Here is a 26,236-nt window from a genome sequence, read left to right on the forward strand (position 1 = left end):
TTTTATCTTGCCACATTTTTTGACTATATAACCTTCGTTTATCCACGTCTCATCAAGATAAAAATTTTCTTTTGCTCTCTGCGGTACTGCTTTATAGTTGTCAAATATTTTCGTCTCCAGCAAACAATTTCATCACTTTCCAGTAATAGTGCCTTTCGATTGTGCTTTTCCCAGGCAAAATTCATACTTTTTAAAGTTTTCCATAAAAGTTTTCTGGATATCAAAGGAATATCGTTATCTTGGCTTATCTCGATAAATATTTTTTTCAAGAGTGGGTATTTCCTTTTTAAAATAAAACGAATGAACTTTTCTTCGAATGTCACATTTGGTGTCTTCATCTAAGATTTTTATTGGTCTTCCTGATTTTCTCTTGCATGGACTTACCTGGCCTGATATCTTTCTTTCTCGCAATAATTTAAAAATCGTGGACTGTCCAATTCCAGTCATTCGGGCACATCGCTCAACACTTTCTTGCACAGACAAACTAGGGTGATCGTGTTTTATGCAATCATATACATTTAAAATTATAACTTTTTCGCAAACAGATAGCGGAGAATTTTTTACACTTCTTTTCTTTGGAGTAAATGTCCCCATTTTATAACTTTTTCACTATTTCTATATCACAATATCACTGTACGTTTAATTGGTGTAGTAACAATTACTATTATAACTCGAATGTTTAAGACACCATTACAATATATTTAAACCCTTTTTCTTAATTACCTGGGTTTAATAGGTATTGCATGATTGGTGGGCAGGGTCAAAAAGGGATTATTATAATGACATGGCACCTCGGAACTAAGTGTTAACCCTTTTTTGAGAAATCATGCTCAAGTATATGAACCCAAATTGCATATTAAATAAGTTTACAAGAACCACTAAAATTAATCTTAATCTTTTTTAAGAAATTTTACTTACCTAAATACATGTAGGTACTTAGTTTTAGACCAAATTACTTCCCAAAAATGGCCTTTTATTATTATCTATGTCTGTAATTTTTAATTTACTTTAATTATTAAGTTTAATAATCCTAAGATTTGCCTACACCCATGGACGACAACGAAATTCAGGCAAATTTTATGACACTTCATGATTTATTACTCTACACTCTTTTGAAATAGACTATAACCGAATCCATTGATGTTGAAATCATCGAAATCGGAGGACCGGAAGTGGAAACCGGAAGTGGTCGTTTTTTGATGGATTCGAAACCTTCTCACCCTAAGGAATCCAAATATATCATATGTTTCAGTATCCAATGATTTTTTAAATTTTTTTGTCAATAAATTCTGCGTTTTGAATCAAGCTTCTGCAATTGGAATAAACTTATAGTTGTTCATAACCCAACAATTTTTAATTACAAGTTTTTTTCAGTGATTTTTGTTGAATTTGCAATTCTTCCTATGTTATTTCACATTAGGCGTTGGATATTATATTCATTACGCCATATTTGTTTTTTCTCTGTCGACGAATTCTCCATTTCTTATCCTTTCATTTGACATGCCGTATGCGACGATCCGATCATTATTAGTAAATATACAACTCAGTGCCCTTCTGACAGTTGCGCTATTATTCTTTATAATAACTCATTCATTATCACACACGCCCACCACCTATCACGCTGACTACGTCACTTTCAAGCTTTTAATGTTTTATCACTATTATTATTATTATTCGACCCTCATTCTCCAGTTCAATTTCATCTAGCACAATCAATCGAGCGATATTTGATTTCTCCATTCTGATTGGCTGACCGACACTACTCTGTAACAGAAGTTAGGTTGGGTGTTCCACAAGGTTTCGTTCAAGAGTCTGAAAATTCGCAAAATGAATCTTCATATGACAAAGCATGGAGGTTAATCATTTCCTGATGATGCTAACTTGGTTAGCGAAACGCGTTAAATGATAAATGACTGTCATATTGAAACACGAAAAACCGTTACGACAATAACGATGAAACGGTAACGAATGAACGCACTGAAAACGGTCGAAAACGCACGAAAAACGATCGTAAACGCACGAAAAACGATCGTAAACGCACGAAAATTCGCAAAATGAATCTTCATATGACAAAGCATGGACGTTAGTCATTTCCTGATGATGCCAACTTGATTAGCGAAACGCGTTGAATGATAAATGACTGCCATATTGAAACACGAAAAACCGTTACGACAATGACGATGAAACGATAACGAATGAACGCACGGAAAACGGTCGAAAACGCACGAAAAACGATCGTAAACGCACGAAAAACGATCGAAAACGCATGGAAAACAACGTATTTTGAAATGTCATTGTCGAATACTTCGCTTCCCCATTGCCCTCACGTTGAGTCCACAACGCTCAACCTCTCGACACTTTTGGATCTCCTCTTTCTCCAGCTTATGCTAACTTGGTTAACAAAGATACGAGACTTCCGACATGTTGGAACGCCAGACTTTTGTTGAATCGACATGTTTGTATACACATTAATGTCATATTTCAAATCGACATGTTTTTTTCCTTAAATGATATATTTTGACGCACCCTGTACACTTCGACGACGTCATATTCGTTTTTCAATGGTGTATTTTGAGATACCTTATACACATTGAGAGATCGCACGTTGAAAACTTACAGCCTCGTGGAACTGTTATGTTCTTTCTTGAATGATGTATTTTGACGCACCCTGTACACTTCGACGTCATGTTTGTTTTCAATGATGTATTTTGAGATACCTTGTAACACTGAGGGATCACACTTTGAAACGATACAGCCTCATTAATCTGTAATGTTTTTTCTTAAATCTGATTCATTATTATTAATATATCACTTTCGCGCTTCCAATTTTCGTCGAGTAGTTCACGATCAATTCCAAAACCGGCAACGCTACATTGCCCCATGAACAATGATTTATTGTACAACTGGCAACGCCGAACCTGCCATGCTGGCATGTATTGACATTTGACAGATGCAGTCTTATGAGTCCAGTGTTTACAGTGTCCTTCTTCAACCAATAGATAGTTCAGCTAGTGACTCATAGATGACTCTGTGTGTTCTATAACTTTGGTGTTTCCATATACTTTTGTATCGATGAATCGAGCGCCTATTTCTGTGCGGTTACTGATAACAGGACATGAAACAATTCTGTACGATAAATTATTCAAATGAATCTCTCAATATACGCAAAGCTACGTAAATTTGTGCTTCGATTACGTCACACGCGCCTCTCGCTCTTACACACACATACACATCTTTACATGAAATATTAATTATTTCCCGAATCTAAGTATAGTCTCATGAGTCTAGTGTTAACAGTGTCCTTCTTCAACCAATAGATAGTTCAGCTAGTGACTCTGTGTGTTCTATAACTTAATTTTCAAACCGGCAACGCTACATTACTCCATAAACATTGATTTATTGTACAACTGGCAACACCTGCTTGCACTAGCAACCGGTAAAACCTCAATCTCCATCTCTCTTTGCATCGATTACGTCACACGCGCCTCTCGCTCTTACACACACATACACATCTTTACATGAAATAATAATCATTTCCCAAATCTAAGTATATTTTCCTACCTTCAATATGATAATGACGATTACATTCTACGGAAATCAAAAATAAAAATGCTGTCAAGTATAATGAATGAGTCAATTTCGATCCTGACAAAACTAACGCTATAAATACCCAACATTCGCAGTTAACTTCAATATCTTACGATGGTGTAGAGGCTAAGGACAATGTCTACGGCGCGGACGACCCAGGTTCGAATCTCATAACTATAAACTTTTTTATTTAAAATCACGTGACTGAAGGGGGCGAGGGAGCTGATAAGTTAGGTCGAGTACCAAGGGGGCCGATAGGTTAGGTGGAGTACCAAGGGGGCCGAGGGGCGGAGTTCCACGCTCAAATCGCTACTATACTCGTTCCATCCTGCGTCGATTTCGATGACGCTGATAGGTTACCCCCACTCCCGGTGAGCCAGAACATACGTTGTTCATCTACTTTCATATGAAGAAACTTCATTGGAACATCCCTTGTTAAGATATAGCCCCATAAAATTTGTATAACAATTTTTTTCACAAGCACTAAAAAAGTTACAATATTGAAATCAACCTGACGTTTTGTGCTGCCAAAAAGACACTTAGCCAGAAATATATTTGGTTTACCCCATGGTTGTAAGGGGTGGAAAACGCAACCCCTAAAATTTATTTCCAATGTAACTTTTTGTGTTATTATTTGTTTACCATTTAAAAATTTATTTCCGATAGCCTGTTTCATTCTGAACAAAAAATGTCTCTTGTTTTTTTTGCCCAAAATGAACCAGTTTGCAGTAAAAAATTATTTTACGAACAACTACAGAGATACATACGAAAATACGAAACTAATCTATCTAGTAGATCGCTATTAGCGATAGTGACAATTAAATTGGTATGACGTTGTCAGTTTGTGAATTTTCGAAATTGAAATAATACTAATTGTGTGTTGTTGTTCTGTTCTTAATTTGTTATTTTAATAATTCACTTGTTATTAAAATGGCATACACAAATGAGGAAATGGTCGATATGCATTACGTTTCCGGTCTGTCGCCGAGGGATGGGTTAAAAGCTTCTAGAAGATATGCTGAAATGTTATCCTCAGCGGCAGCATCCTTCACATAGAATATTTGCTCGACTTCATCAACGATAACGAGAATATGGTTCATTCGACAAAAGAACGCAGGATTGTGGTCGCCATCGAGAAGTACGAACACCACAGCTTGAGGAAGCAGTACTTAATTTGATTGAAGAACAACCTACTACCAGTACTAGAAAGATTGCTTTTCAGCTAAATGTTGATCATATGATGGTATTCCGAATTTTAAAGAAACATCTCTTATACCCTTACCGTCTGTAACGAGTACAGGCACTGTTACCGCGAGACTTTCCGAACCGTCTTGAATTTTGCAATTGGATGCTGGAAATGATTAGAAGAAATTGTGACTTTCTGAATACGATAGAATTCACAGACGAATGTAGTTTTTCTCGGGACAAGATTATTAATTTTCATAATTACCACATATGGGCTGATGAAAACCCTCACGCTATTGTCGACACTAACCATCAAAAACAGTTTTATCTTAACATGTAGCTCGGATTTATTGGGGATGATTTAATTGAGCTTCATTTTCTACCTCCTCGAATAAATGGTGAGGCATACGTTCAATTTTTAAGAGAAGTGCATCCAGTACTGCTAGAGGAAGTTCCTTTGAGCGTCAGAAGGAATATGTTTTTATGCAGGATGGGGCTCCCGCCCATTTAAGTCAAGTAGCACGTCAGCATTTAACTGAAACATATGCAAATCAGTGGATAGGTCGAAGAGGAGCACAGAACTGGCCCGCTCGATCCCCGGATATCAATCCTGTCGATTTCTCTATTTGGGGCCATTTACAGCATTTGGTTTATCGTACTTCTGTTCGCGATGTAGAGGACTTAAGAAACCGCATCATCGATGCGTGCAGGGTAATCAGAGAGTCTCCAGGAATATTTTGGCGAATACGTGGCTCAATGCGCCGACGTCTAGACGCATGCGTAATGTCTGAAGGTAGACATATTGAACATTTACCATGATTTCTACATGTTGTGTGTTTTGTTAATAATAAATTAGTTTTGTTTATTACACTTTAATCGTTTAATGCAGGTACTAACTACAAAATAACAATAAATCCAGTTGGCATATATGGCGATGTATCTCTGTAGTTGCTCGTAAAATAATTTTTTGCTGTGATCTGGTTTATTTTGGGCAAAAAACCCAAGAGACATTTTTTTGTTTAGAAATCGGAAATAAATTTTTAAATGGTATGCAAATGTTAAGACAAAAAGTTACATTGGAAATACTTTTTAGGGGTTGCGTTTTCCACCCTTACAACCATGGGGTAAACCAAATACATTTCTGGCTAAGTGTCTTTTTGGTAGTACAAAACGTCAGGTTGATTTCAATATTGTAACTTTTTAGTGCTTGTCAAAAAAATTGTTATACAAATTTTATGTACCCTCTTTAAGGGACTGTATCTTAACAAGAGATGCTCCAATGAAGTTTCACTATATGAAAGATCCTATATTTTTTTCGATGAGGAAGCACCTTCTTAAATGTTTTACACTTATTCAGTTACGCCCTGTATATATGAAATCGAGAAAGGTTAACGCAGTCAAGCTGCTGGAAAATAATTCCATGAAAATCGAAAGATAAATAGATAAGTACTATTCTGATCATTCCCATATTGACTTCAAGAGCCACCGGTAGACAGCTGTTTCAGTCTATCGGGCATCGTCAGTACCGGCAGGCGGTCTTCGATTGAAAACAAAATGTGAATAACTAAGAAAAGTACTTGATAAAAATAACTGCGTTCAGGCAGTTATTAACTCCCAACTTCGTCACGGGTGCAGCTATAGCAACCTGCGTGACATCCGGGTCCAAGATAAATCAAACATGAAAGATGGGATATTGAGTGGATATGGTATCATCAATGAAGAGGTTTCGATATGGTATTATCAATGAAGAGGTTTCGTGTCATCAACGATGACACGAAACCGCAGATGGCTCCCTGATGGTGAATCCGCTTGTTTTGTTTTCGACCCTTTTTTTCGCAACCAAGTGTTGCCCATCCTTTACATATGGCTGTACCGTACTGACGAAGGCTTAATAGCCAGAAACACGTGTCTACGGTTTGCCCACTTTCATATGAGTGCTTGTTCAAAAAATTCCTCTTCATTGATTATACCATATCCACTCAATATCCCATCTTTCATGTTTGATTTATCTTGGACCCGGATGTCACGCAGGTTGCTATAGCTGCACCCGTGACGAAGTTAGGAGTTAGTCCTTGTCATCACGAGGTCTTCCAACGATGACACGAAACCGCAGTTGGCTCCTTGATGGTGAATCCGCTTGTTTTGTTTTCGACCCTTTTTTTTCGCAACCAAGTGTTGTTCATCCTTTACACTTGGCTGTACCGTACTGACGAAGGCTAAATAGCCAGAAACACGTGTCTACGGTTTGCCCACTTTCATATGAGTGCTTGTCCAAAAAAATTCCTCTTCATTGATAATACCATATCCACTCAATATCCCATCTTTCATGTTTGATTTATCTTGGACCCGGATGTCACGTAGGTTGCTATAGCTGCACCCGTGACGAAGTTCGGAGTTAGTCCTTGTAATCACGAGGTCTTCCAACGATGACACGAAACCGCAGTTGGCTCCCTGATGGTGAATCCGCTTGTTTTGTTTTCGACCCTTTTTTTTCGCAACCAAGGGTTGCCCATCCTTTACACTTGGCTGTACCGTACTGACGAAGGCTAAAGAGCCAGAAACACGTGTCTACGGTTTGCCCACTTTCATATGAGGGGGGGAAGAGGGCATATCGAGAAGAAGAAGAACTGAGGTACCAAAACATACAGGTACCAAATTCAGGTAATCAAGAACGGTATTTATGTACCATCACTGTACCCACACAGTAAGAAGTCATCTGAGTAGGGTCAGACGACTTTCGAACACTTAACAAAAATCACCAGATGATGACAAATGTGATTTTGTCGAAACGTTGCGAAATTCATTTCCATCGGGAATGACAATACACCACACGGAACAAACCCGAAGAATCATTTCAACATATTCCTGTCCGTGAAAAAAAAAATTCAAATATATACAGGGTGTTTATTGAACATGCGGCAAAAAATTAAGGGACTGTTCCTAGGACTATCCTGAGGATATTTTATCCTTTGATGTTTTCTTACAAGTCCGCTTTGTTTCGAAGATACGGGGGGAAAAATAATTTTGACAATAACAATTTTGGTAATTTAAAAATTATTAACGTAGCCGAAATAAAAGTATAGTGTACTACACTGAACCTACCAAGTAATAAAAATCTAACAATTCCGTTGGTACTCATTCAACAACAAACGGCAGCAGACATTCAATTTGCTGGGTGTAACGCAATCAAAAAGGATCCTGGTGTTTGAAAGAGTTCGGGAGTCGATGAGGAAAAGATTGGATTCTTGCATCCGAGCGGGGGAAGTCATTTTCAACAGTTCTCTTAGATTAAGAAACATTACATATAATTTTTGGTAATACATTGTTATTGTCGAAATTCTTTTTCAGTCCGTATCTTCGAAACAAAGCGCCCCATCAGAAATCATCTAAGGACAAAATATCCTTAGAATAGTCCAAGAAATAGTGCCGCATCTTTAACGAACACCCTGTATACTTATTCTTTCTTGAGGTTCCAGTTAAATGAAGCGACTATTTAGTATTCTCTTTGGTATACGTCGAGCTTTCGACAATGTTTATTGCCTTCTTCAGGACAACTGAAATATATACAAATCACATGATAACATTTCTTACTTACTATCGTGAGAATAATGAGAAATGGATTTATACAAAAACAATAAAAACATTGATGAAATGAAATGATCGAACTGACAGAAATATTTTTGAAATCAGGGAGGAGAATTTCGAACAGAGGGTGATAAAATTTCTTTTGGTTTTTCAAAATGAATGTTTAAATTTTACTGAATTTGTTGAGGTCTGATCTTTTATTCATCGCATGTTCTTCATTATTCATCAGGGCATTTCTAAAAATTAGCTTTTGGAAAGATTCTTTTCAGTATGTGAAATTTTAGTATTATCATAATACATATTATGGTCATACTAAATAACATGATCTGCCAAGGCACATGACCTAATATTTCTCCTACAGTCACTCTTATGAGAGATGATATGACTAATCAATGTTCTAGATGTCTGACCAATATATGACTTTTCACAATTTTGACAAGAAATTTTGTAAATAATATTCGATTTATTTTTGTTTTCTATATGAGTTTTGATTTTACTATGTAACTTTGATATGGTAAAAATATTCATTTTGGCAATTTTGATGTTTTCATTTTTTAATACATTTGTTAATTTAGGAGCGTGTTCTTGAATATACGGTGGGGATCTGAAAGTGACTATGGTTTGGTTATTTGCAGTATTATTATTTGGAATTTTCGATGAGCTAGGAAATATGTTATTTGAACTGATGAAGAATAATTTGTTAATCAAATGGGTTGGATGAATTTGGATGTGAAAGCCTTTCAATTCTACTCTTGAGAGATTTGATTGTAATCATTTTCATTTTCATTGGATGGTATGACTGATAATTGATGAGTCTATAGTCTATTACTAATTTTTGATTTTTTGTACTATTTTGAGATTATTATACATTGATCAATTCTAATCAACAATATAAGCTTCTATTTATTTCTTCTTCGATTATAAATTTAATATCATCATTAAATGAGTTAAACACTAGAACTTCAGAGTATAACTAAGTCTCTTTATTCACCACTTGAAACCTCAAGAAAGAAAATATACTTTTCTTAGAACCAACTGGAAATCTATATAAACTAAAGCATTCACTGGATACCAAATTTATAAATTAAAAGTATGCACATTTCTGCAGTCTGTTATATATAGAATAAAAAATATTCCACTATGAACAGAAATTTACATAATCATCAAACAAAGCAACTCAATAATCTGTCAACGAGAAATCTCAAATATGCATTTTTCAAGGAATCTATATTTAACAAAGGAATGCTTGCAAAATATAATGAATAACCAAATGACGTTGAACAATTTTCCAATACAAAAAATTCAAAATAGCATTAAATAAGTTTTTGTTTTATTGATGAAGAATATTATATATATATAATATATATATATATATATATATATATATATATATATATATTTTGTTTTTTTTATTATCATCAATTGTAGTTGAAGTAATATATTTATATATGAATATTTATTGCATAGATAATTCCTATATAAACTATCGTAGTTTCTTGAGAATAAATAAATGTTTGAATTGATAGAAAAAAAAACACTAATAACGATTATTTCAGGATTGGATTGGAATCAAGTTGGCTATAAATCGAGGTAGAAATATACAAGATGCATCATTTATGAAAATACATTTTTTTTAAATAAATTGAAAATGCAATGTTCAATTCTTTTTCTGTTAGCACCATGTTGATCAGCGAAAAAAACATTACTAGTGCTTCAATTTGATCGAACTCGTATCTTCCATAATAAAGAAGTTAGCAATAGTGCCAATTCGAGTTTGAACACACTGTATTTCAGTGGTACCGTTACATCATATCTTGTAAAATTTCGTACAAGGATTTATTCAGTTTTTCTTGTGATACAGAGTTGAGGTTAACAATTTTTCTTATTTTGACTTGCTGATTGTCGATGGATGAGAAATCCAAAAAATCTTTAGGAAACTTCATTATTCAGACCACGTTTGATAGTGCTGAAATGAATTTCAATAGTAAGTGTCTACTTAACATTTACCAAACCCTTAATTAAAAATCCCCGTACAAAAAAGTCTCACCTTATTTTCAAAGAATTGACCCAGCAAGTGACCGGATTGTTTTTTGGCTTGCTCCGTTACTCTTTCATCCTTCAAATGGGGTGGTAAAAGCTCACCAAGTGATAATGCGTTGTGCTTTATCCTTAATCTTGCTACTGAAGCAGCTAGCTTTATTTTTTGGCACCAGAGGGCGTTTTCCGTGAAACTGAGTCCGTAAGTGTCGAAAAGCTGCGAGGCTAGTTTAGCAACTTTTGTTTCTCTTTTTTTGAATGAACGGTGATAAAGGTCGTAGAAAAGTAGCCATACATGTGGAGTTAATGAGATGAGCTGAAATCAACAAAGTTATCAACAATGAGGAAAAATAATCAAATCACTGCATCTACTACATCGAAATTGGAATATAAAGTTCAAACTCATTACCAACTTACATAGATGATAACAAATTTATTTATAAGTTATGTTAATGAATATTTAGGCTAACGTCTGATGAGTGGACCATAGAAGATTGGTTATTTGTGAAATAGAGTAAGTTTGGTTTTTGAACGTGTTCGACTGAAAGTCCCGTTAGTTCCTACCTTCCATGTACTACCTTCAGTCGTTAATCAGTCGTAACCTTTTTGACTCCTTATACAGCTAGCTTCCCACCCTTCAGCAGAAGACATTCATTTGCTTGAGTGCAAATGACGGTTTATTATTAATTATTCTACAAATATATTTTCAGTATTCCTATGGATTCAGCAATTGCTTGACACGCGTTATCTATTTTGGCGCAAAGCTCTTTGAGAACCATTACGATCTTTGTAATGGTCCTAATGCTATTCAGTTTATTGGCTTTCCAATATTTTGGTATAGTTAGGAAGTACTTATTTTCTTCATATATTGGTATATGATGATTACAAATAAATAACATAGAATCAACTTAATTTTAAGTAATTGACCGCTTCCCAATTTCTTACTCTCAAACGGAATCTTATTTCCCTGTGTTTTTATTTCGAATGGATGTTTCAAATTTGGTATATCGATTTGATAATATGAATGTGTCTGTGTTTCTATAGAAAGTAGCAAGTATTAGACCAAATATGATACTTTACGGAAACTCATCGATTTTTTTCAATTAAAAAAGAAATTACAGTTTGTCCACGACTATTGTATGAAATATTCAAAATGCATGTGTTTCTTTATGCATTACGATATCCATTAATCACTAGTGAATAATGAAATCATTACAGATAGGCAATTAGGCAAGTTCGTTGAATATGTCAATTCCATCCACCCGTCGAAAAAATTCACCACTGAGAGGGAAGTAAATTATTCAAAAAATTACCTTGACATAACCATTACGAAAAATAACAATAACCATGAATTTGCATTTTTCCCCAACCATCTTACACGGACATTATCATACATAATTCCTACACGCACCCTTGCCATCATAAAGTTGCTGCATTCAGTAGTATGCTTCATAGACTATTGAATATTCCACTATCTAAGAGTAATTTCCAGAGGGAGCTGAGTTTGATCAAACAAATCGCGGTCAACAACGGTTATAAGGTAAATATTATAGACTCCATTCTTTCCAGAAAACTAAAAAAGCAAGCCATGGACCAGGTCTACCCAAATTTAAAATACGATAACGTCAGTTATAGGACATTGTCATATTTGGCTGAACCAACCAATAATAATGCCCGTTTTTTGTATATTGTATATTGACCAAAGAGGGAGACCATTTTCTGAAAGAATTGAAGACCATAAAAGTAGTTTTGTAAACAGAAAGACCAATTCCTTATTTGCAAATCAGAAGGACATGAGTATAGTCATGAATACGACGTGTTACATTTAGAAGAGAAGAGTTTGAAACTCAGTCTTCTAGAATGTTTAGAAATCAATAGATTCAAGAATTCTGGTAATTTACTGAATCAATTAGAATTGAATAACTAAATATGTTTTCAAATGTGGAAACTGGGACAAAAGCTCAGGTGATTCAATTCATTACAAACTCAGGTACTTGAAATGTAGGTATTTCAAATTGTAAAATCAGATATATTAAGCATTGAATATGTAGAATATAGTTAGTAAAGATACGCCAGAAGAAGCCATTGTATGGCGAAAAATGTGTTGCGTTTTAGTAAAACTGTTTAGGGAAACATTTTTGGCTATGTGTTTTAGAAAGTAGTTTGAAGTGTTTCTTTCGAGAAACTTTGCCAAAAATCCAACAGATATAATTCAACGGTGATACGGAACAAAAGTTGTTTTCTGTTAGAAATTTGACAATGGAAATAACTGTTGTATACGTTTTTGTGAGAGATTGAATCAATGAATCTGAAGGGTCGTTCACATATACTTCAAGAGTCCTTCTTCAGAGTAAATCAGAAACCAACCCTGATAAAAATTACGTATGAGGTTATTTTGTTTGATATTTTGAAGGGGGGTGTGTAGAGGAGTGAGTGATACACATCTCAGCGATACCTCATAATATTTCATGAAAAGATACGTGTTTCGGGAAATTTACATTACTGTCTTATTTTTGAAGATATTAAACGTGGCTACTTTCGAAAAAATCTTCCTATATTAAAAACTATTGCAATTAATTTCATTTATAACTTGAGCTCTTTTTGACATTATCCGTATCTCTGAGTATATGCTGGAAATGAGTCGAATCACATTCCAATATTGTCCTTTCATTGTTTAAAATATTAAAATTAAACTGTTCAATCTTCTTGGAAAGTTTTCAAAATTTCAGTAACGAAAATGTTGAGAAAGCTCAAGTTCCAAATATGTGTTGAACATGCAACAATATTATTGAAGAGAAACAAAAACAAAAACCGATATTTTATAACACAAGTTTCATTTCAATTCGTTTGAGAATAATAAATACTAAAAGAGGCTAAAGTTGGTTCCACTTTCAACCCGTTTAATTTCTTCAGATCATCAGATACGCACAGTTTCAAAAAAAACCTCAAAGGCAAAAAACGAAATAGTCAAGAAGGTTTTCGCAAGACACATTGAAGAAAATATTGCTCGAAAAAAAAAGAAGTGGTAGAATTGAAAACAAATATTCATCACTATTCAAAGATAAAAACTGGGCTGTAATCAAAGAATACGTTTACAATTATTGTTATAGAAATAATTTTATTAATTTTCATTTGATATTTTTTAACCCACGTTGTAGTATGTTATTTTTTCGTACTACGTGTGCATTAAATCTGTAATTCTGTCGACGGTTGATTGGACAATTGTTAGCAGTTCTCAAATTGAAGAACACTTCATTCAAATAAATATTGATTCAACCTGATCAAATTTTTTCTGTACTGAAATATTGCAAACCTTTTTTTAATTTGGTTGTTATAATCGATGATGATATGACGTATTCATCGTCATGAACAGTCAACATAATAAAAAAACTGTAAAATCCTCACCGTTAATAAGTTTTAATCTCCACTTCATTATGTTCAATCTGAACAACACTATACCTCCAAAAACTGAAAGTGAGTTTTCGAAAAAACAATTGCCAAAAAAATGAGAATGGAAACTTATAACTAATATCTGTTTCACAATTCACAAATTATATCTTACCTTATGCGTTTCACTCAGAATTTCGTTACTGACATGTCATTGAATGTTTTTTTACCTGATTTTTTAACTAAGTTATATAGCGAAAATCCGTAGTGCTGCGGATTTTTATATTGAATTTATTGAAAGAGGTAGATATTCTAAATATTCACTATTCATTTTTCTGTAGAATAATTACGAAATCATTCATCATATTTTAGATTTTTTGTTCGTGATGAAAAGGTCATTTCTTATTTATTAATTTCTACTCAGTCACACTTCATTTATTTTTGTGCCGTCAGTTTTTCAAATCTGCAATTTCAAACTCAAATCCGAAGTTTCCTTATTCGTCCCTCAAATTGCATTACACATCGCGATTTCTGTTAAGGTGTCCATGCCAAATCATTCGAATTTGAAAATCTACCATTTGAAAATATATCTAGTGACAAACAGCGAAACTATATCGATACTTTCAACTTATAACATACCCAAATTTTTGCATCAAGATAGCGCAAAAATTGAAATTGCTTCGACAAGCTAAATGGAATAACGCACTATTAGTTATTATGTTATTATTATCCTAAATAGTACGGAAACATTACATTTCCGCACTCGACACCGTTAGGTATCTGAAAAGGCTCATTTCGGGTAAGTAGTCGAATGTGGGAAAGTATGAGTTCAGGTCAAGCGTTTTTCTACACGTGAAAATGTTATGAAGCGCTGAAATAAACTTCTAAATGCGGAACAATTCCTGATCTAAATTGCTTGTGGATATAGGGTGATCCACGCACACGTACACTTGTACAAAAAACATTTTCAAAAAATTCTCCATCTTTATTATCGGATTTCTGCACCACTAGAATTTAGTTAGAATATTATCCATCATGAAATGATAGTGCAGCGTTGCCCGATTGTGGGCTGACCAATATACTATTCATTGAAAGTGTTTGTATAAACCTGGGCTCACAAATACACTATTCATATCAGGTGTATACAATTGCACAGCCGCGCCCCCTGATGAAGTTTTGTGAAAGTAGATGGTGTATCAGCTATGTGTATATGGTATATTTGTCGGCCCATTCAAAAATTTGCCAAACGTCATTTGTTATGAGTGTGTATGAGATAAATCAAATGGGAAAATTTGTGGACAGAACACTCAAAAAATGGAGGCAAACCGCGGACAAGTGTATCTGTTGGTGAGACCGTGCATATGTGAAGTTTTTCATTTTTGGTAACCAGTTGTTGTCCATCTTTGCAATTGGCTGCACCGCGCTGATGAGGCCAATAGCCAGAAACACGTGTCCGCGGTTTGCCTCCATTTTTTGAGTGTTCTGTCCACAAATTTTCCCTTTTGATTTATCTCATACACACTCATTAACATCATTATCTCTGTATTTATATCCTGTTGGTGAGACCGTGCATATGTGAAGTTTTTCATTTTTGGTAACCAGTTGTTGTCCATCTTTGCAATTGGCTTCACCGCGCTGATGAGGCCAATAGCCAGAAACACGTGTCCGCGGTTTGCCTTCATTTTTTGAGTGTTCTGTCCACAAATATATATATATATATATATATATATATATATATATATATATATATATATATATATATATATATAAAGCCACCGGTAATCTATTAGGCATCGTCAGTACCGGACAGGCGGTCCTCAATAGGAGACAAAATGTGAATAACCACGAAAAGTACTCAATAAAAATAACTGCGTTAACGCAAGCGAAACATAAGTGGAACCACCTATTGGTGTGATACCCAAGTCAACTTGCCAAGTTTTTTATGTCAGTGTTGGTGGTTTGACCAATCAACTGACAACCGCAGTTGTCTTTTGTAGGTAAAATGCACCGAAAGTGAAGTAAGTGAAACATAAGTGAAATTCTAAAGAATGTGTTGGGATTTGTGCATTCTGCATTTTAAAACGTACTAATTACTGAGACAGCATATGGAAAATTCAGAACTACCGGATTTTTTGTGAGTAAACCGCTATCGTTTGATCTTTATTCATTGGAGTGAGATATATCATCAACTAGAATTCATTAGTACTGGAGTCCTGAATTTGAGGATGGATAATTCTTCGTGAACTATTCGATTTATTTCAATTTTGTTGTGTTGTGTATCTGTTCACCTAATTGATTGAAGAAGAGTAAAAGCATTATTTCAAATTCAGATCTGAAAACAGAAATCTTGAAGTCACGATAGCTATTTCTGATTTAATTTGGTGTAGGTAGTTTGTTTGAACGGTTTGCTAAATTTTGTAGGTGCATTATTTGCCATTTCAGTCGCGGAATTAGACAAGAGATTATTAAGAGAAGCCATTAATTTAATCACGCTAACTTTGTTATTATTACTCTGCTACTAAAACGTTATGTCATGTGAAATATGGATTATGTTCTGGAAGAAAATGAATCTAGTGCGCGGAATTATGCCATTTTCGATAACTTTTTACAAAATATTTCTACTAGTGAAATGAATATATTATGATATGGTTTTGGATATACTTTAAATTACCCCTGTAGCATCGAATTTATGTCTTTAATACGTACAGATGCTTTTGGAAATACAATTAATATATTCATAAGATGTGCATATTTGGACATGTTTTTGATGAAACACATAATGTTCATCATAAAGTCCGCTGATGTATATCCTATAGATATTCATCATCAGTGGACCTTTCGTGAAGGATGATTTAATAAAGAACTGTTTAAATTTATCAATTTTCAACAAAATATCCTGATGTATAAAACGTAATTTGATTTCATCAATTGAAAGTTTTGTTTTATTTAGAAAATTTTTATGTCGTTCCGAATTCGCCCGATTGATGTCTCAAATCGTGATCTCTGAAGAAGAGCAGTCGTTTGGCTGAGTTTATTATCTATATTTATGAGTATCTATTGTTTAATGTTTACTAGCGAACCGCCCCGGCTCCACACAGGTGTAATGCCGATACTAAATATACATATACTATATGGCGAAGCACGGCCTTCAACGTACGCGCCGCCGTCCCCCCGGCCGGTACTACTGCAACCGCTATGTCCCTGCATTTTAAATATGTAATATCTTCGCAAATAATCACTTGAATTACATGATATGGAGGGCCATATTGATTTATATTAAATGCACAATACATTCAAAGTACTTGATTGGATAAGGATTAATGCTGAAGTGCTTCAAATCGCTCCTCAAATGAGTAAGCGATGCGACGCAGTTGAAACTGATCTGTATACATTGAGGAAGCTCTGATTCAAATGTTCTGGGGCACAATAAAATTTCTGGATTTCAAAAAACAAGATGCTACTAAAACAAATAGAATGAGACAAACACAGGATTGAGGCTTTAACTGAAGTCATTATAATCATTAATTCAGCAAATGAAAAAAAGGTAGCATGCAGTCTCAATCTGACTGCTTCACTTCGGATCGTTAGAAAACTCAGTGAATATCAAATAAATTGATTAAGTCTTTCGCGGCCGAGGTTTTCTGTGTCACTTTTTTTCGGGTTTAAACGCCGTCGATTTTTGAAATTTCTTCTTCCGGGGATAACTCAGGATGTATTAACCTGAAGGAGCTAGCCACTCGCGCCAACGAAACATCGGGAAGAAATTCCAAAGAATCGACGGTCTTCAAACTCGAAAAATAGTGAAACTGTGTGAATATCAAAGATAAACAAGGGTCCCAAAGGCGGTCTGTTCCAAAGTTAAGATTCGACATCGACTGCCGAATTGAAAATCGTTTATTGCAGGCTATTGCAACGATTACGAAAATAGTAGTAATTTCAATTATTATTTTTAAAAATCAACTTTTTCATAGAAAAAAATCAGTTCAATTCAGAAAGTCTATAGTATTTTGCGCTATAGTTTTTTCAGTTACTTACTTTGGGAAATATCTGAAAGAAATTTACATCATTCAGTGCTTGAGTCAATACATTTTTATCTGAAATAAAAAAATATTTTGTTTGAATATGTATAAGTTGTTCTTGATTAATTTATTAAGGAATGGAAAGTTCCTGATCAATAAAATGAAAAACTCACATCGAAAGACGTCATATATCAAAGTGTAGACCCGTCTCATTTCATGTTCGTCCTCAAATGTAGTTGGAATAGGTGGTGAACTCAATAGACATCCTGCTTTCGCAATGTCACCGACAGTCCAAGTGATTGATGTTGAACCTGTAGATAAAAAAATGGCAGATATTTAAATATTTTCAATTTAAGGTATACTTTTCTCACTGTATATAATGGATTATTTCAGGGAATTGAATCAACAAATGATTCTAGTGTTCATAAAATAATAAGCACTTACCTTTAACAACTTTAGTATTTTTTTGGATCCATTCTTTTGCTGCATCACAATCTATCGATTTCGGTTTGGAGATTGTGTTCCATTCGTGCATTTTTATTTTTTCTTCTTGCATCATTGGATCAAACATTGTCCTGAAATGAAGAGATCTATAGATTATATGATGTTTCCTAAAACTCTTGATAACCCTACACTTCCTTTTATTGATGCCTTAACAGAATATATTGGAAATTTTGATAACGAATGAAATGACAGTTGTCAAACTTGAAATTGTTCCAAACTAACTCTGAACTGAATTTCATCACTTTCAGTTCTCCTAATTTTAAATATGTTTCCATGGAATATGGATTTTAAGTAAAAAGTTCACGAGAGTTACCAACATTTAAAAAAAACATTTTCGAAACAACACTATATTTTTAACTGAAAGGGTATATTTTTAAGAGAGATCAATTTTGGCAAAGGAAGGTTTTGGCTTTCTACTTCACCATATTGAAACAAAAAATGTGGGAATTTTCCAACGAAAGGAAGGAAGCAATCAATTTCAAAAATATAACTCTGTACAAAGATATGTAGATCATGCAAAGAAGTAACTTTCAAACATAAACTGGGCGAAAAAGCCCTTTCGAAACAACTATTTTCATATTAACCTTGAATTACACGAAAAAAAGTGTTTTTCGTTCAATTCAGCGTTCATATAAAAGTATTTGTTTCGCAGATATGACAATTCACTAAAAACAGATTGGTATATTAAACCAACAAGTTCAAGAAGATTTATTAACTATTATTCGTTTCATAAAAAATTAATGAAAATAAATCAAATTCTCAGTCTGAAAAATAGATTCGAAAAACTAGTTCATCTCTCACCAAAACAAAAAAAATTACTGCTATTGAAAAATATTCTAATAGAAACTTCTTTTCCAGAAAAATTACTAGTCACTCATGTCCTTACAGTAAACTCATATCAGATATCTGAAAATTATGACATTACGAGTATTAACGTTAATGCGCCAATTTTGAGAAATTTTTATTCAGTTTTCAATTGTAATATATATATATATATATATATATATATATATATATATATATATATATATATATACGGTTTGAGTAGGTTCTTGAATCCTGTTTGGTATAGTTGTTTCGTTGTTCTTGGGTTTTGGATTCTTTTGGAAAATGGAAAAGTTTTTTCAATTAAGTATCAAGACGTTTCGCCCCTGGCTAGGGGCTTTTTCAATTGTTTATTTGAAAAAAAAATGTTGTTGTAACACATTGGATATTTGACTGGTTTCCTTGCTTAAAATTATTGATAACTTTTCAAAATGTAAATAATGTTGAAGTACTGTTGTTCTTCTCATTTGATGGTGATTGTTAGTACAGGTTCTGGTCATGTTTTCCTATGTTTTTGGTGTTTATTTTTTGAGAATCGGACTGAGCCTCCACCTGCCATTTTTAAGACAACAACGCTTTGTCTTGATAAAGGAAATAAACATTCTCGAAAGCTCGACCATATAACAATGAGTATTTTTTAAACAACAGCCCAGTACTTTTTGACTGCATCCCCAACAATATTCCGTATTTCTCCCTAACTAGTCAGTCAAGACTACCCTTCGCTTTATATATATATATATATATATATATATATATATATATATATATATATATATGTATGTATGTATGTATGTATGTATGAATGTATGTATATTTATACATACATTATACACGCATACTAACAGCTTTCCAAAAATATTCTTTGGGAAAATCATGGTCATCATATATACTCGTATATATTGTTAAAAATGTTAATAATGAGAAACAGTGACCGGCTAGTATCTCGGCACAGAAGTAGACATGTGAAGAGTGGAACACGAGGACTGAACAAATATTTCATTTGACAAATAATTAAGAATATTTTGATAGTGTAAGGGAGTTGCCTTTATAAAACAAAAGAAATTTTTGAATATCAATTTATTTTTCTGGGTAGTTTGATAGGTGAACAATCTTGTATGAAAGAAGACAGTAGTCACAACCAAATTAGATAAAATGTAGGAAGGGTGTCCCCATCCATAGTTTCTTCTACATCTTTTTTGAAAACTGGAATTTTGTGGAATTAAGTTTTATATATAATTATCTTTTCTACTCCTGGCACCAATGACCTGTAGACTTAGGAAGTGAAATCAATTCTCTCAGTAGGTGAAATCGTACAAGAATGCCACTTCCTATTTTTGGCACTCCCTATTGACATTTCTACTTCCTGGAACTCAAGAGTAACGGTCCAGGTAAACAAGAGAGTCGTCAACTCTATTTAGGTCGTCCTCAAAATATATTTTGTATATTGGCAGATTATATCTATCCACCTTATTATGAAATATGGGCTGTATATATGTTCAAACGCGGATTTTATGAAAACTGTGGGAGCATCAATCAATATCAATGTTTGACAAATGTCAACACGATGTCACCGTGAACAAAATGAGGACTTGAAAAAAATTAAGAAACTGAACTATCCCAAAAAAACTGAACACGAAATGTCTGAACACTAATGAGGCCTGACTAAATCAAATTCAAGTTTCAACTGAAATAATTATCTGGAATATGTCTATGTGGAATACCTCAAATCCGGAAAATTTCAGAGGGGATGAAAAGCAATTTCCCGCTTCGAGGGCCTCTACATTAAAAAAGGGGCAGCATTGGTTTCGATCACTGGTCAATAAAGTCAAGAAATATAAAAAAGGAATATTCGGTTATGACTCCAGCACATACATCAGGAAACAAAGGATGATAGACTATACTGTTCCACCTAATTATAAGTTCGTGTTCGCCAAATGTACTGATGGTTTGTACAGACCTGCATCTATCATGGGTCGAAGTAAGAAGCTGCAACTTTTCATCGTGTTTTTTTATCATTTTCGAAAATGCTGTTATGTAAAACCAAGAGATATACTTCTGAAACATGGCAATCTTCTGGAAAGAAGGGTTTATTTCTGTCACGAAGGTCAGAAGAGAAAAGCCATTGTCTATGGAAATAACTCACCGGCCAATCATGGTTTTCCTTCTGTTTTTTTCTTAAAGAAGAAGTCTAAATGGTTCAAAATCAGTTTCAAAAACATTTTTTTGACCAAGAAGCAAGTAAATAAAATGTATTTTACTAAGCCAAGAAAACGTAATTCAAATAATAGTACTTGTAAAAATAAATCTAGTAGTGATACCAGCCAGTATTTTCTACAATAGATGTTTTGGTATAACCAAGTTGTATTTTGAGTCAATTCAGGTGTTTGTCTTGTCAATAAATCGAAACAGTGTTATAGCCTATTTGAATATTGACAGAAAGTAAGACATCGTAATTATGTGTGCAATATACTTAAAAGATAACAATTTCATGAGTTTCTGTTGTCACTCTGTCAGTATCCGAACATAATGTAGATGCTGAATTTAAAGAAATGACAGTCATTAGCTTTAAATGCGATTGACTAAGCAGAACTATTCATTTCAGGTCATATCACATCTATTTGGTTTTTTAAGGTAGATAATAATTACCTATAAGTTGTATAGCTTTTCAATAATCATAATAACAATGACAATAATATCTTCATGATTTTGAATGAGTCATATGATATATAAATAAAATACAATTAGAATAGCATATATCGAAATAGTTCCCATTATTTGTAACTCAGTCGTCAAGTTGATACCCATAACAGTTCAAAGATGTCCTTTTTGGCATCTCAAAGGCCTTCGACCGTGTTTGGCACGAAGGCCTTCTACACAAACTAGACGCGTTCGACCTGCCTCGGGGACTGATCCTGTCTGACGACAGACAGATCCTCGCTGGGGTGCTCTCTCCTACGTTATACTCACTCTAAACCAGCGACCTCCCAAGGTTCGAGCGTGTGAAGATGTCTCTCTACGCCGATGACACGGCTCTTCTCTCATCTTCCATGGGACGGGAACTCGGGATCGTCTATATCCAACGTGCATTGGACGACCTCGAGCGCTGGTACCTCGAGTGGAAGATCCGAATGAATCCAGAAAAAACTCAGACGATAACATGGGAAGAACATCTTCTCCGGCTAGGAAAGTGAGGGTCTCTGGAAGGGAGATCAACTGGCAAGCGTGGGTAAAGTACCTCGGCCTTCTTATAGACCGCAGACTCACCTGGAACCCCCACATTATATCAGTTAAAACAAGGATCGAGGGCCGGATAGTCTGTACCCTCTGATAAACAGAAGATCTAAAATGAGCCTAAAAATAAAATTACCATCTACAACACGATGTTCAAGCCTGTCATCATGTATGCTTCAGGCGTCTGGAGACAAGCAAGCACCTTCTAATATATCCATTCTGGAGAGATCGCAAAACAAGTTAATAAGGACGATTGTGAATACTCCTTTGTTCGTGCGGAACGAGGCTATCCGCGGAGATTTGCAGCTGCCTTCCATTCCTCAGTCCATTCAGTCGAGAAATCAGCGAGTTTTTGATTGCGCAGAAACTCATGAAAATCCTTTAGTTAAAGAAGTTATGAATTATGCTGTAGACGATATAGAAGGTCCCGACACTCTATCGAATGAGGCCCCTATGTTCTCTGTTAAAGGATGAACAATCTTTTTTAAAGGATGAACAAGGATGAACAAAGGATGAACACCATATACCCCAGCCAGGTAGGGGTATACCGTGAAGGACGGCACTGATGTCTGAGGACATTCATGTCGCCATCCCACCATCAGTAATGACCCATTTGTCCCTCTGACAAACATCAGTTGAAAGGTTAAGGGAGCCAGGCTCCAACCTGAACGAAACCAGGACGACTTTCCACAACAGTTCAAGGGATATATTGAGGCAAATTGAATTGTTTGACCTATTTGAATATTAATTGATGTTATAACATTCACTGACTTGTTTAATACTGGATATATAATCAATATTTTTTATTGTTTGATAACATTAGGTGATTTTTTGTGAAACCGGATACATGTATAGAAAGGACCTTTTTATGAAGTTGGTTTCATGATGGGGGATTCGTGAAAGTACACCGTGTCTTATTGTATACCTATAATTATCCTCATTCTTAGTGAAATCGTATAGTTTATTTTTTATGAACGAGACGCATTTCATGATATTAATACAAGTTATTGTCACTAACTCATTCAGTCAGTGCGCTTGATTTCAAATATTAGACGGATTACTTTTTAGTGATATCAGTAACCACTGAGCCAAAGGAGTGTTTCCACATAATAATATGTTACAGTTGAGTTTGAAGGTGATTGACAATGTTTCGTGGTGAATTTCATTATTTCGGACTCCCATTGTCTAATATAATGTAAATTGATTTGAAATTCCTGAAAGAATCTGTAAAAAATTAAAAAAGATTAGCTGAAAAATAATAATTATATCAATCAAAAAAACTGAAATTGCAATGAAATAAAATACAAGCAATAACCAAAAAAAAATTGAAGTATTAACACGAGATGGAAATTAAAAAAGATTCCAAACCAAGTTACTTCACGACGTTTCGATTGTTAGTATCCACAATCGTCTTCGGGTGATAACTGGACTCATTCCTTCGAGATCTGACTATTTATAGGTCATTCCAATGTTGGACAACATATATGCGGCTTCTTTGAATTTTCTCCAAAACCAGTATTCCTCCATATGGATGTTTTCAGCTTGAGCCCACTTGATATGTTGACGAGTCCAAGCATGCTCTGCTATTTCTGATTTGCTGGTTTCTCCTCGCTGTGTGTGTTTCTTGTGCTCGGCAATGCGAACTTTCAATGGCCTCTTGTGCTCGCATTGCTGAAAACTTTAGTACGAGTGTATCTAGAGCAATAAAATGAATTTTACAGCAATTACTAACGGAATTAGTATATTGTTAGAGGTGAGTAAAAGAGGTTATTTACGTATTTAAACGTGCAATTCCCTGCACGCTCAAGTATGAAGCAGGTTGTCTGAAAAATCGGTCACTCTTCGAAATTTTATCACCGATAAATGTTACTTGACATTAGTATCGTCTTTTATATTGAGAAAAATGAATTTTTTTCCCGATGGGATCCTGAAGAAATACACACAGAGTTCATCATCATGATATAATTGCAAACATATTTTAATTTTCGAATCAAACGAGATATATTTTCAGGTGAGAATAATTTTTATGAAATGGGCTTTTTGGAATGAAAGGAGTATTTTTTCAAGGACAAAACACAAGCAAAACACAAGCGAAAGTACATTGGATTTGAATCGCTGGAGATTAAATCCAATTGGAAAAACATTCTCAGTAAGTTTATTCCACATAAACGCAGTTCTCCAGATGAAAGAGTTCTTAAACAGTGAAGTTCGGGGTGTACTGAGTTGAAAATAAAAACGATGAGCAGCCACACTCCGTCGCGTATTTCTGATATGTACCGCTCTTGGTGAGATCAAATGTGTCAAGTCACTTGAACACTTCCCGTGAAAGTATCTATAGAAAAGAGACAAATCTCTAACCTTTCTTCGATATTCCAGGCTGGCTATACAGGTTGCACGTGATGTTCGCGTCTGTAATCAGGCGGATGACTCTTTTCTGGATAGAATCCAAGAACTTCAGGGTGTGTTTGGGGGCAGAGAATACATACATACATGAGAATACAGAATACATGAGAATAATACTCCAAAGATGATTTCATCTGAGCTTTATAAAGCATCAAAAATTGCTGAGGTTTGTACAGTTTTTTGGTTCGAAACAGTGCTCCAAGCTTTTGAGAAGCAGTCTTTGCAATTCCAGCGACATCATTGTTCTAAGACATATTGGTGTCCATTTTAACTCCAAACAAAGTTATCGAAGCTGGAAGCGAAATTGTCTGACCTGACATTATTATATCCGGTTCGGAAACATTTATCTTTTTGGAGAAAACCGATGCCTGGGTTTTTGTGGCATTGAATTGAACTTGGTTACTTTCACCCCAATTAGAAATCACTTCTAGATCATCATCAAGATATGAAGATGTACCTCCGTAGCCTATGTTCTGGAATCCAAATAGAATGACGAGACAAGTGTGCTGTCGTCAACAAAGCAATATATTGGATTTTTGGTTATTTCCAATAAGTCGTTGATATATAATAAAACGGAGATTGAGGACAATATGAATCCCTGGGGAACACCAGCGTTGATGTTGGAAGTATTCGAGAGAGATATCCATCGACGGTCACTTGTAGGGAACATTCTTTCAGGATGCTGAAGAGCCATACACAAAAACGATCCGACAAGCCATAGCATCGAATTTTGGCCAGTAAACCTTCATGCCACATACGGTCAAAGGCCTTAGAAATATCAAGCGCAACAGGAGAGATCAATTGTTGGTAAAGAAAGATTTTGGATTTCTACTTCTTAATTTTTATATGAAAACATGCGGGAATCTTTTAAAAAAAAGACAATTGATTTCAAGATAAACTATCTACAAAGATGTGTAGATCTTGCGAAGAAGTAACTTTCAGATACAAATTGGTAGAAAAAGCCCCCTCGATACAACTACTTTCATATAAACATTGAATTACACGAAAGAAAAAATATTTTCGAAACAAATATTCTTGCATGAACACTGAATTACATGAAAAAATTCAGTTTGTACTCAGTTTGTACAATCATTATGGAATTCAATCAGATATCATCCACAGGAACGCTACACAATACAAGGTGTAACTAAATAAGTATAAAACATTCAGGGAGGTTATTCCTCATTAGAAGATAGGATCTTTCATTCGAAGAAATTTCATTAGAGCATCCCTTGTTAAGGTACAGCCCCTTAAAGGGGGTACATAAAATTTGTATAACAATTTTTTTACAAGCACTGAAAAAGTTACAATATTGAAATCAACCTGACGTTTTGTACTACCGAAAAAACACTTAGCCAGAAACTTATTTGGTTTACCCCATGGTTGTAAGGGGTGTAAAACGCAACCCCTAAAATTTATTTCCAATGTAACTTTTTGTGTTATTATTTGTTTACCATTTAAAAATTTATTTC

General features: G+C 34.6%; 1 protein-coding gene across 1 annotated transcript in view; it reads right to left on the minus strand.

Annotated features, from left to right (window-relative positions):
* LOC111509210 (uncharacterized) overlaps positions 1 to 26,236 on the minus strand; it is a 148,477-nt gene that overhangs the window by 87,854 nt on the left and 34,387 nt on the right. The window contains 5 exon segments of the mRNA XM_074182521.1: positions 10,406 to 10,449; positions 10,451 to 10,711; positions 17,818 to 17,876; positions 17,975 to 18,112; positions 18,246 to 18,376. Coding sequence (XP_074038622.1) covers positions 10,406 to 10,449; positions 10,451 to 10,711; positions 17,818 to 17,876; positions 17,975 to 18,112; positions 18,246 to 18,376 — 633 coding nt within the window.

This window comes from Leptinotarsa decemlineata, unplaced genomic scaffold, assembly GCF_025532065.1.
Source record: "Leptinotarsa decemlineata unplaced genomic scaffold, Ldec_3_MD MMD2_tig00026328_RagTag_RagTag, whole genome shotgun sequence".
NCBI classification, from domain to species: domain Eukaryota; kingdom Metazoa; phylum Arthropoda; class Insecta; order Coleoptera; family Chrysomelidae; genus Leptinotarsa; species Leptinotarsa decemlineata.